We start from the raw sequence: 13,658 nt of genomic DNA, 5'->3' as shown, positions 1-13,658 counted from the left end.
CTTGACAGTTCGTCATACTCTACAGCAAAATGGCGTTACAGAACGAATGAACAGAACGATCATGGAGAAGGTTCGATGTATGTTGTCAAATGCCAACTTATCGAAGTCATTTTGGGCAGAAGCAGCCTCTACTGCATGTTTTTTAATCAACCAATCTCCATCCATTGCCATTGAGAAAAAGACTCCACAAGAGGTATGGTCTGGTAATCCTGCTAATTATTCTGATTTAAAGATTTTTGGGTCTCCTGCGTATGCTCATGTTGATAGTGGAAAATTGGAATCGAGATCCATTAAATGCGTTTTTCTTGGTTATAAAGCTGGTGTAAAAGGGTATAAGTTATGGTATCTTGAAAATAGAAAAGTTGTGATTAGCAGAGATGTTGTTTTTGATGAAACTGTTATGCTACCTAACTTATCTCTTAAAGACTCTTCCAATAAAGAAAATCAAAAGCAGGTGGAGCATCAGATTAATACAGAGTCAACTCCTCAAGCCAGAACAAAAATTGAGAATAGAGTTGCTTCTTCACCATAATACTCTATCGCCAAAAAAAGAACTAGAAGAGAAATTAAACCTCCAAAGAAGTATGCCGAGGCTGATCTAGTTGCTTATGCTTTAAATGTGGTTGAAGATATAGATGCGAATCAAGAGCCATCTAATTATTCTGAGGTGGTTAGCTGTGAAGACTCAAAAAAGTGGATGTTTGTTATGCAAGAAGAGATGGAATCACTCCACAAAAATAGAACATGGGACCTTGTGAAACTTCCTAAAGGTAAAAAGGTTGTTCGTTGTAAATGGGTGTTTAAAAAGAAATAAGGGACTCCAGGAGTTGAAGAACCCAGATATAAAGCAAGGCTTGTTGCAAAGTGTTACAGTCAAATTCTAGGAATGGACTTCACAGATGTGTTCTCTCCAGTTGTTAAGCATAGTTCGATTCGACCTTTGCTTGGTATTGTGGCCATGCATGATTTGGAGCTTGAGCAGTTAGATGTAAAAACTGCATTTCTGCAGGGAGAACTTGAGGAGGATATTTACATGCAACAACCAGAGGGTTTTATAGTCTCAGAAAAAGAGGACTATGTTTGCTTACTGAAAAAGTCTCTTTACGGTTTGAAACAGTCACCAAGACAGTGGTACAAGAGGTTTGATTCCTTTATGACTTCTCATGATTTCAAAAGAAATAGTTTTGACAGTTGTGTTTACTTTAAGAAAAACAGTGATGGTTCTTTTGTGTATCCACTTCTTTATGTTGATGACATGTTGATAGTAGCAAAAGATAAAGGAGAGATAAGAAATGTCAAAACCCAACTAAGTAAAGAATTTGAGATGAAAGATTTAGGACCAGCAAAAAAGATACTTGGAATGGAGATTCTTAGAAATAGAAAAACAAGTAAATTATACCTAAGTCAGAAGGGGTACATTGAGAAAGTTTTTTGCAGGTTCAATATGCAGAGTGCTAAGCCTATTAGTACTCCTTTAGCAGCCCATTTCAGACTTTCATCAGTTTTGTCTCCACAATCAGATGATGAGATTGAGTACATGTCACATGTTCCATACTCTAGTGTAGTGGGATCTCTTATGTATGCTATGGTTTGTTCACGTCCAGATTTATCATATGCGATCGGTCAGATTAGCGATACATGGCGAATCCGGTAAAGAACACTGGAAAGCGATTGAAGAGATTCTAAGATACTTACGAGTACTACTGATGTTTGCTTACGCTTTGGAAGAACTAGAGATGGAGTCATAGGGTATGTTGATGCTGATTTTGTCAAAGACCTTGATAAAAGAAGATCTCTCACAGGTTATGTCTTTACAATCGGAGGTTGTGCAATCAGTTGGAAAGCCACTTTGCGATCTCTGATTACTTTGTCTACCACTGGCTGAGTACATGGCGATTACTGAGGCTTGTAAAGAAGCTATTTGGTTGAAGAGACTCTTTAATAAACTCAATGAAGACCTTCAAATTAGCACAGTATTTTGTGACAGTCAGAGTGCCATCTTTCTTACAAAAGATCAAATGTTTCATGAGAGAACAAAACACATTGATGTTCGGTATCATTTTGTTCGTGATATTATTGCTCGTGGTGATATTGTTGTGAGCAAAATTAGTACTCATGAAAATCCTGCAGATATGATGACTAAGTCACTTCCTATAACCAAGTTTGAGCATTGCTTAGACTTGGTTGGTGTTCATTATTGAAGTTAAACCCTTAAGGGGTTTTATGGAAGAGGTGGAGAACTTGTTTATTGAAAGTTCGCGATGAAGAACTTGTTCATTGAGAATTTGTGTCAAGGTGGAGATTGTTAGAATTAAGTGACCCAAATTCTTATTTAAATAAAATACGATGGAAAATAAAATAAAAGTAAAATCCATATAGAACTAGACTTCTTTTATTTTATTTTAGAATAAGGTTTTTAAACCTTATTAAACTTCATCTATTTTATATTGATTAGGATAAGGTGTTTCAATCCTACTAGAATATGGCTTTACAAGCCTATAAATAGACATAGTCTATTCCTCTTGTATTGGATTAAAATTTTCGACATAGTAAGTGTTCTTTATTTTATTTATTTTATTTTATTTTTCACAGTTTCGAAGAATTTCAACTCTAACAGACTTGTTCCATCCAATCCAAATTCCCCTAGCATAGCCAAAAGCCTCCACATGGTGTGAAAATTGAAAACCCAAATTACCAATAATTTTTTCGGCCTTAGATCCACTAACTCTAGTTTCCAACAAGCTAATAATATCTGGTCTATGTTCCATATTATACTCAGGCAAAATGCGGGGAAATCTAGCATTAGCATATCCCTGACAATTCCAAGAAAAAATTGAGAGGTTCATAATTAAAAATAAAAATAAAATTAATAAAGAAACCAAACCTCTATTGTCGGGAGTCATTTAAACCACTAGTATCAGATTCGGTATGCATTTCGGTTTCAGCTTCATTCGAAAGGTCAGAGGATATAAGCTTCGCCACTTCTTTCATGGAGTCAGCTAAAGAAACCCGTGAATTTGCAGAAGCTTTAAAGCGACTCCTACATTCCTTTAAAACATTACTGTTTTTTCCGTCCTCCCCTGGTAATGCCAAGTTTCTCATTACTCTTTCGATCCTTATTTCCTGTAATGCCTGTACTCATATGCTCAAAAGTACAACTTTTAGGCTGACCAGGGGAATTAAAAAAATTTGTAAAAGTGACAGCAGATTATTTTCCACGATCTAAAATATTATTATTCAATTGGACCTCCACCTCTACCGAACCTTCAAAGGCTAGATTAAAGTGCGACTTAATGTCATTCGAATTGCTGGATTACAATTTTGAGTCAAAATAATTTCCAATGTTACCCGCACCCAAATTCAAGGTTTGTCAAAATTAAATTTATACTGGAAAGAACCTGGGAATTTTCAGCATTGGAACATGTAGGAGGGGCCTGCTGGTCACTAACAACCTTGGAAAAAGACAAAGGTCGGTCTTGTTTTTCCACCGATCCAACAGCTTGTAACCCTGTATCCCCTGGGCTCATAATAGAACTGGACGCAATTATGTTTTCTCCAGATGGATGGACCTGCAAGTATGATCCATTTGGATTTTCTTTAGATGACGACCGCCCAAGTAAAGATCCATTCAACCCACTATCCAGTATTGTCTTTTTCCCTAGGCTTTTCAGCCTTATACTGTCATTTTCTTGGCCCAAACAGGTTCCTCCCCTAGCACATTCAACATCTGACTTATAAATATTTTTTGGGGCTTCCGAAACCAAGCCTGGATTGCAATTATTCTTTTGGGTATCTGAAATAAAACTCGAGTTTTTAGCAGATTTAGTATGCAAGGAAGGCAATTATTTAAAAATTTCTTCTTCCCTAGAGTCAAGAATAATCAATTCAGAATCCACCGCATGCTCATTTAATCCCCCTAAATCTGCCTTTGTCGTCCCCTCTTCACCGCCGATTTTCTTGCCATCAAAATTAAGGGCATTAAATCTAGAGCCTATCTTTCCTTTTCCAACAACTATACCGCTAGAATCTTAATATTCCCCCGATCTTTGCTGGGATCGACGCTCCACCAGCATCTAAGGTTTGAAAGTTGGTTCAGAGTCCTTCCCAAGACCGCCGTTGTTGCTGCTAGAGCTGCCATCTGCCACCACTTTGTTACCATCTTTGCTCGAATTTTTTTCAACATTGAACACAACTCCCTCACATGCTCGTATTTTCCACAAGTAAAACAGACCGTTGGTAAGTCGTCGTATTCTACCCTTTGAATTTCCCCATTAACACAAATCTGAGAGATGAAGGGCTTATCCAGATTGATGAACAGAGCCATTCTAGCGAATCTTCCTCTAGTTTTATTATCGGTCTTGAAGTCAAGCTTAACAACCTTACCAATCATGCTTCCAATTGCCTCGAGAATTTTCCTCTTATACATAAACCCCGGTAATCCAGGTAGCCTGATCTACACCATAACTACACTTGGGTATGATGGAAGGGGAGAAAAATATATTGTCCACGGTAACACCATAGCTAATATTTCGGCCTAGAAGTTTTAAAACAACAGTCATCTCCATCTCCTTGTATAATATTTCTTTGACCCAATCAGAGAAATCAATTGCCGGAATTCCATTAATGGTGGTCCTTATGATATCATCGTCTAATAGAATAAAATCTCCATCGTTTCCCTCGACAATCCCCGCAGCTTCCTGACTGGTCCCAGACGAACCAGTCCCAATGAGTTTGTCTTTCCATGATGTTGTCGCACTCAAAGGTGGATCAGAATCCACAGCCATATATGCGTGACCTACTTTAAATATAACTAAAAAAAGGAAACATTTTAAAATTTAGAGAATTAATACAGAACTCAATACTTTCATATATGCTCCTATACCTTCTTTTATACTCATGTTGATTAATGGAAACATTTTTAAATAATGTCAATATATGATTTCATATATTATCAATAAAACAAATATAATTATTATCGATAGATATGTCGTTTCATGTGTTAATAATACATCATCAATAAAGTCAATATAATTATCAGTTTAAAATTAATATATTTAAACGTCTCATTAATGTAAATATACACCATCATTGAAAATTGCAAACAAATTCTAATTAAAATGACAAAAAATCATATTTAAAACTTAATTATAAAATGAGACCCACTTTAAATATAACGAAACATTTTGGAACTCAAAAACTAATCTAGTACTCAATGTTTCCATATATTTTCTCGTACCTTCTTTTGTATTATATATATATATATATATATATATGTGTGACTTCGTTTATTCACTCCAAATTCTATGGATCTTATTTTGACTCAAAATTTAACACTCTCATTGGTTTTTATATAAATTTTTCGTAAATATAATTTTTACATGATTTTTTATCTATTTTAGAAGGATAAATGTACTTAAAAGTTCCTCTAGTATAAGAACTTGATCAAATTAGTCTCTCTACTATTAAATGGATCAATTTAGTTATTGTATTATAAAAGATAATTAAATAAGGTCAAATCGAATAAATTTAAAATTTATTGTTTAACAATGTTAATATTTTTAAAGTTTTTATAATTTTGTACATGAGATCTTTTGTTTGAAATTGAACTTGGTAAAAAAACTAATCTTTAAAATATTTTTATACAATAAAATTAATTCTATTACAATTTAAACTTATTTAAATTTTTAATAATATAAAAACTAAATTAATTTATTTAATAATAAATAACTAATTTAATTCATTCCTAGAGGACCTCCCAAAACAATATTATAAATGTGTTATAATCTCTAAATAATTAAAGTTGTGTGAAAAGCTAGTACAAAAGATTGGCACCTGACACAAAATACTGTACATGCACAGCAGAAATCCGCCACCCTTGTCTCTTGAGGGGACCTACTACCCTCAGTAAGACGACCACTGAGGTTGTGAAACCTGACCAAATCTCATGTCACACAGTGAAAAGATTACTATAATAATACTTGTTATTAAAATATATAATTATGATATTAATAATGTATCTTAAATATAATTAGGGTAAATTACATAAGTAGTTATTAAATTATTAATAAATTTTATTTTAGTTACTGAATTTAAAAAATTATAATTTGGTCATTAAACAATTTAAAAATTTTTATTTAAGTTACTGGGTTGTTAAAAGATATGCTATATAATTTTTTCTGTTCACACTGCATGTACCAATAAACAACTCTCTTTCCCTATTCTCTTTTACAATTTAATTTTTTTTGTTTCATGAAACAACTTTGAATGTCACGAATCTACGAACAAAAATTTAAACAGTTTTTGTCTCTGATTTTCGACATTGATCGTCAGATCGACTTGGATCTAATGTATGTTCTTCTACTCGTCAATAAATACTGATCTACTGCACCGATCATTGGATTGTCGTTCGGAGCTCGTTGACGAAATTTTAGAAAAACGTAACATTTTTATGACTTAAATGAAAATTTTTAAATAATTCAATAATCAAGTTATATTTTTTTAATTAAATAACAAAAATAAAAATTTAACCATAATTTAATCATAGTTTACTCACAATTATTAATAATATATAAAATACAAAACCTTCTATTAAAATGCATCAAACAGTGCATAACTGAAAACAAAATCTGAACTACTACTTTTAGGCATTGACACATCCGCATCCAAATGCTTCCACCTTCATCAATATACATGTATATATCTAACTACTGTTGCAGAGCGTGTAAGAACGTGTAGTTAAGACCCCCCCCCCCCCCCGGCTTCCGGACCTCCCCCCTCATTTTTAGCTGCCTGCCTCTCTTCCTAACTATCACTCAGCGCAAACGTGTAAAAAAGCAATCCGCACCCAACATATTCTCTCTTTATTTCTCACTCAGGTTACTACTTATCATGTCTTGGAAAAGAAACCCATCCTCTGGTCTTTTTCATTACATGAAACTTTAACCAACATGTGTGAAAAAAAACCACTTTTCCTAAGCTATTTCAGTCAGATGTTTTTGCTTCCCAGCTTTGCCTTCCCAAAGCTTTTCTTAGAAGGCTTGCATGTTTAGTGCTGGTCTTGGTGTAAGGTCATTATTAGATTTTCTAGCTAGGGCATGTTTGAGATCTTTATAGTGATAAAACCCAAGTTGCCTCATCTCTCAAAGGAGCTCGATTTAGGTTTTGTTATATATGGAGGACTTAGACAGGCTTGATGATCGTACAGTCTCTTCTTCAAATGATAGTGCAAGGGTTAATAATAACTTAGCTGCAACTGTTACCACCACTGGTTTTCACAGTCCAGTCCATCATTTACTTCAATTTGATCATCAAGCAGCTGATACAGATATGCCTGATGTGATCAAGACCCAGATCGCGAATCACCCTCGTTATCCAGACCTAGTATCTGCTCATATAGAATGCCGAAAGGTGGTTTTTGTGTTTTATAATTTTTCTCGTTCACTTTTGCTCATAGTTTAGTACTAACAAGCTTATATATAGGTTGGAGCACCGCCTGAGCTGGCTTCTCTTCTTGAAGAAATTGGCCGAGAGAACCACCACCCCATAAGTGGTTGCAGTGAAATAGGAGCTGATCCAGAACTTGACGACTTCATGGTACTTCAAAAGTCAGAAGATTCCTTTTTTTTTTCTTTTCTGGAAAACACAAGTCCTCTTAATGTAATATTTTAATTATTTTTTGTTGAAATTTGAAGGAATCATATTGTGATATTCTCCATAAGTACAAAGAAGAGTTATCAAAGCCGTTTGATGAAGCGACAACGTTCCTCAGCAACATTGAATCACAGCTAAGTAATCTCTGTAAAGGAGCACTGACAAAAACTTTGGATTATGGCTCTGGTAAAGATTTTAAACTGCGGATTTTATTATCTCAAACTACTGTATATTTACAATCGGTAAAAAGGGTAAATATGTTATTCTGCAAATTATAGATATTATTTTCAATGAATGTGAAGAACTCTCTCTCTCTCTCCAGTCATTTAACTCTCCTCTTACCGTGCTGTGCTTGTAAATTAATATATGTATGTGTAATGAAATGTTCAAACTTTATCCTTAGGCCACATTTGGTTGGGCTATTTTCATATTTCTGGGATAATATAAACGTTAAATAGTTTAAATTTCCAAAATATATATTTTCCGAAAATTTACATTCTTAAGAATGTGGATATTTCAAAATATATAGTTAATCTCAATATCAATTTTTATGTAATCTTACAATACCTTCATAATGTGAAGCCTCTTATAATTTTACTCTCATTTTTAATCACTTTGATTTATTTTATTTAAATTTTCTCAATAAATTTATTATTATTAATCGAGAAAAGTAACATTTTGTCTACTATATTACATTTAATTTGAAATGTTACAATTATACCACATTTATCATTTTTTAATATTTTGATTAAATTTGAGGTTAAACTATAACAAATAACATGTTTTTATTAAAATATATATTGTTCCTTTTCTTTTCTTTTCTTTTCTTTTCTTTTTCTTTTTATCATTTTGATCAAAAGAGAAGTCTTAGTTAAGAAATGCCTTAATTTATTAGTAAATTAAAATACTATCAGCTCCAACCTTTAATAGTTAAGAATAATAATAAATAAATTTTACAAGAAGAGTTTAGTAAGTTATGTTTTTATGTAATTTTATATTCTATTAATTAAATAATAAAATTCTTTATTACAACCAAATAAATTAATGTAACATATTCATACTAATTAATTTTACATTTTAATAATCATGAACCAAAGTTAAGTTACAAATTATATAATTTTATTTTGTCCAGTTACCTATTACTTACTATGCTCGAATTTAATTGTGTTTCATGAATTAAGCTTTGAAGATGGGGACCGGATGTAAGATTAATCTGGGTTTGTTTAAGAAGACATTATTGTTTGTTTTAATTATAGCTGTATAATTTTTATTGTTAATTAATATTCAATTAAATGATTGAACTTTGTGTGTTGACTTGATGGTTAAAGTGTTCACTGTCCTAGGCGTGGTTTAAGTTCGAGTCGCACTAATCGTGTTGTTGTTAGGGCTTTATTCTCCTCTTATAACTTAAAAAAAAAACCAATTAAATAACTCGTTGTATTTAACTTAGCTTAAATTGAAGCTCCTCAAATAAACATAATAACATTCAAATATTTAATTAACATATAGTTTATTAATGTTTAATTTTGGTTTACGTCGTAATTTAGTTAGTAGTAGATTACCTTTATTAAAAGAATCAAATAATATCAAAGTAAAATAGAACTAGTATTTTTAAAATTTTTATGATTCTGTAAATGGAATTTTCTGTTATGATTTAAACTTATTTGATTCCTTTTAATGGTTTAAGGAAAAAATTAATTCATTTAATAATAAAAATTAATTTAACTCAGTCCCTATGAACTCTAGGTAATTTAACCCATTATATTATATATTTGACCTTCGAAATAGTTTAGTTAGTGTTATATGTAATTGATTTTCAGATGAAGCTTGTGAGTCAAGTGGTTGGGAAGCGGAAGCTTATGAAAGTGGGCAGGAGGACATCAAAGGAATGCTGATGCGCAAATACAGTGGCTACCTCTGCAATTTGAGAAAAGAATTCTTGAAGAAGAGCAAGAAGGGAAAGCTACCAAAAGATGCTAGGATGGTACTTCTACATTGGTGGAACAATCATTATAGATGGCCATATCCTACGGTAAATCACAATGCTTCACTTTGCAATTGCTTGTTTGCTCTCATTAGGGTTAGGTGTTCACTGAGCCTAATGTTGTTACATCATTTACTATATATAGCATCATGCATTGCCCTTGAACCCTATTTGGCTAGAAAGTATTGGTTTATAATGATTAGGAAGGGTGGTGTGTGGATATTTGCAGGAGGAGGAAAAGTTGAAGCTATCAGAGATAACAGGTCTAGACCAGAAGCAAATCAACAATTGGTTCATCAACCAAAGGAAGCGCCATTGGAAACCATCAGAAGATATGAAATTTGCTCTTATGGAGGATTTTGCTGGAAACATTAATGGAGGACCTACTTAAAAAAGACTACACTTGGAACTGGAAGTGATGATCAAGCAACTGGGTTTTTAAGGCATCCCTTTTCCATATGTAAATGTTCGTTTCAATCTTTTACATATATAGAATAGTCTTGATGCATTGAATGGGATTGGTGTTTCTAAATGAGTCGAGTAAAGTCCCTATTGTGTGTTGGATTTATAATTTCAGTGGAGGTAGCATGCAATTGAAGCTCCTGAAATTATTGTTGCAATAAAGACAGACCCAGTGGGTTGCATTGAATGTGAAACTAAGTTTGCTTTAGGTTTGATATAACATTTGTTACATCAATTTAACACTTTTTCTTAATTTAATATCTAAACATTTTTTGGCTCAATTTAATAATTAAGTTTTTTTTTGTAAATATAAAGTATGTTAATATCATGTTTAGACTCGGCCCAAACCTGACACGGCCTAACCTGACCCGGCCCATGAGCACCTCTACTATTATATATCCATAACCAATGACAAATTCCAATTGCAAGTGTAGTACAATTTACAGCCAAAAAGCAAGTTTCATCTGTAAAACTTTTTGCTGTGAATTCACAGCCAAAGGTGGATTCCAACCGAGGGGACTTATCGTATGTCCACAGCCAAATGACAGTTATTATCCACAAACCTGTAGTGGTTTATCCACTACTCGGTGTGTTAGAGAAAGGAGTTCTAAGGAACTCCTATTGTGGTATGTAGCAGTGGGTAAGATCTATTCTATTAAAAATTGAAATTATATGACATTTTTAAAATCATGAGCATATAAATCTTGAAATTTTGTTATGATATAAATATGCATGAGAATTGTATATTAAGGGAAAAATCTGAAATTTGGATTATTCTAATATCTGCTACTATGAGTTCTAATATATGTTAATGATGGTTGCATTGGAAGAAAAACAGATACCTTGAATTGATTGTCTAAATATGATCATATTATGTGATATTATTTAATGTGTCTTATCAATTGTTTGCACTGGTTTTCGTGTGAATGGACTCGCACTGAGCATCATAGCTCACTCTCCCTTTAAATTTCCATCCTTACAGAGAACCAATCAGGATAGGACGCGAACATAGCATCTAGAGGGTTTCATCTCGAAAGAATTTATTTTTTTTAAAGCATTATAAGAGTATTATTTTTATTGATAGACTGTATTAATTATTTTATTTTGAACCATGGCATGAACTTAAAATTTGGGCTTGAATTACTTTGTATGACATTTAACTTAAATTATTAGGATATTATATTATGTTTATTAATTAGTATGTATGAACCCTTTTTTACTAAAATTAAACAGATCAATTTTTCGTTGTAAATATAGAGTTTAAAACTTAGAGGAGTAATAGAACATTAACTAAATTTCTACTAAATTTAATAAATGTTTTAAAGATGATTGTTTTCAAAATTCTGACAATCTGTTAGGCCATCTCGGTGGTTGATGTAATTTTTAATTTGGGACTAACGTCTAGGTCGGATTAGAGAAGTTATAAAAATTTTAAATGTTATATAAATTACATAAAATACTAACGGTGTTAAATTTTTTTTTGTTATGCTATAAAAATATTGTCGAAATAGAGAGAAATATATGTTAAAAATAGGTATTGAGCAATACTTAACAATTAATATTAAATAATAAAAAATATTTTAAAACTCCAAATTAAAATTAAATTCATTATTTTCAATTAATAAAATAAATAATAAATAAATAAAGCTAAAAGTAATTGATGAACGTATAAAATACAAAAATATCATATCATCTATCACATGTCGGTTATACATTGATTATTTTTGCTACCTCATAAAGAACATCTTTAATATATTGAAGTAATTTATAAAATATTTAACAAGTACCAAATCGAACAAAAAATTTAAATACAAAATTAAGAAAAATGTCAAATTTAAATACTAAATTTAAAAAATAAATAAATACCAAATTAAAAATTATCAAATTCAGATATCAAATATTATATTAATCCTTTCTTTCACAATAGTGAATAGCGATGGATAAGTATTGAAGTGGCTGTAAACAACTCAACGGTCAGCTTTTATTTAGTGTTCTTTTCAAGTGTGTAGTCTTGTAATAAGTAGAACTGTAGAAATATTTGTAAGGCACTCTTATATTCTGTAAAGTCATGTCTGCTTTAGCTAAAAGGGTTCTTTTTATGGTACACTTTTTTGAACTTTTATTTGTTATGCCTTTTTTTGTTCACTAATCTTGTATTTTTATAGGAAAGATTTTGGATTTTTCTAAAATTAATTTTCTTGTCACTAGTGTTTTCAAAAAGATAAATTATTTTCATAAAATATGTTTTATTTTTATAAGTGAAGATAAAATCGACGATAACATAAATAAAGAATAAGGTAAGTAACTACTACATTATATCGAGAGTAATTACATATTTTTAATTATACTAATATTTGGTAATACAAGGTAATCTCATTCTCACCTCTTTCGTAAGTTATATTTAGATAATTTTACCTTTAATTTTATAATTTTATTAAATGAAACCAAGAAACTAGTTTAATTAAAATTAGTAAAACTCTTTTTTCAAAATAAATCCACTTCAATTATATTGTTAGTGTCGATTATATGGACTAAATGCAACTCTAGTTTCAACTTAGTGTGTAAGTTAGACTTAAATCCTATATTGTATTTGTTGATTAGTAGTGGATTACTGATCTTTCAGAAAGGCACAATAGAAGTAAAAAGTTCCTCGAATTGCACAACCAAATCTAGAGGTGAGCATTCGATCAAGTCGAGTAGAATCAAGTCAAAAAATTTTGAGTTAGTTGAGTTGACAAATCCTATTTTAGCAATCGAACTCAATTTGAAATTTTTTTTGAATCAAATTAAAAAATTTCGAGTCGAGTCGAGTCAAGTTACATTTACATAGACCGATTATTTAACTAGTAGACGAAATACAAGATTATTTAACTACATAAATAATATAATTTACTTAATAATTACATGTAAAGAACTATTTTAGACATACAAAATAACTATACATAACGCTGCAAGACGATTATTGTAGTCAAATTTGAATTAATTACATAAGCTATTAGACGCATAATTATATTTACCGTACGGGCTTAGGGGAAGGAATCGAAGTTAAAAATCAACAAAATTTTTTAGATTAATATTTTTGGATTTGACTGACTTCAACTACACAAAAGTACTTTACCCAGATTTCACATTTTGATAGGTATAGTTTTACATTTGAATTAAGAATACATATACTTATCATAAAAATTTTAAAAAAATTCATAAGTACGATTACTTTTTTAAGGAAAAATGTTAAATTTTAAATATATTTTGAGATATATATTTTTTTGTTAATTTTATTGTAAATTTTAAAATTTTATCAATGGGAAAGAAATAATTTGCATGTTAATAACATCTAAAATTGTTTCAACTTTTTACTTGTTAACAAAAAGAAAATAAATTCTTTAATAATGATAATTTAGTAAAATGTTATTTTAACCTTTTATCAATCAAACAATAAAATCTTACATTTTAATCAAATAAATCAAATAGCATGTTGTTACATACCCAATAATGTGCTAACCAAATGCCCCCTTGAAGTATAAGGAGTGTGTAAATATTGATGTACGAAATGAAATGTTTA

The 13,658-nt window shown here is 31.1% G+C and overlaps 1 protein-coding gene across 1 annotated transcript; it reads left to right on the top strand.

Moving 5' to 3' along the window:
• The first annotated feature begins 6,769 nt into the window (after positions 1–6,769).
• LOC108469306 (homeobox protein knotted-1-like 1) lies at positions 6,770–10,316 on the top strand. The gene is made up of 5 exons (XM_017770198.2): positions 6,770–7,407; positions 7,480–7,593; positions 7,692–7,836; positions 9,471–9,682; positions 9,864–10,316. The coding sequence occupies exons 1-5, from the start codon at positions 7,171–7,173 to the stop codon at positions 10,023–10,025; spliced, it is 870 nt and encodes a 289-aa protein (XP_017625687.1). The 5' UTR covers positions 6,770–7,170; the 3' UTR covers positions 10,026–10,316.
• The last annotated feature ends 3,342 nt before the right edge of the window (positions 10,317–13,658 follow it).

The sequence above is a fragment of the Gossypium arboreum genome, chromosome 8 (assembly GCF_025698485.1).
Source record: "Gossypium arboreum isolate Shixiya-1 chromosome 8, ASM2569848v2, whole genome shotgun sequence".
NCBI lineage: Eukaryota > Viridiplantae > Streptophyta > Magnoliopsida > Malvales > Malvaceae > Gossypium > Gossypium arboreum.
The sequence above is the reverse complement of the archived record's forward strand: the minus strand, read 5'-3'. Positions and strand labels throughout refer to the sequence as shown.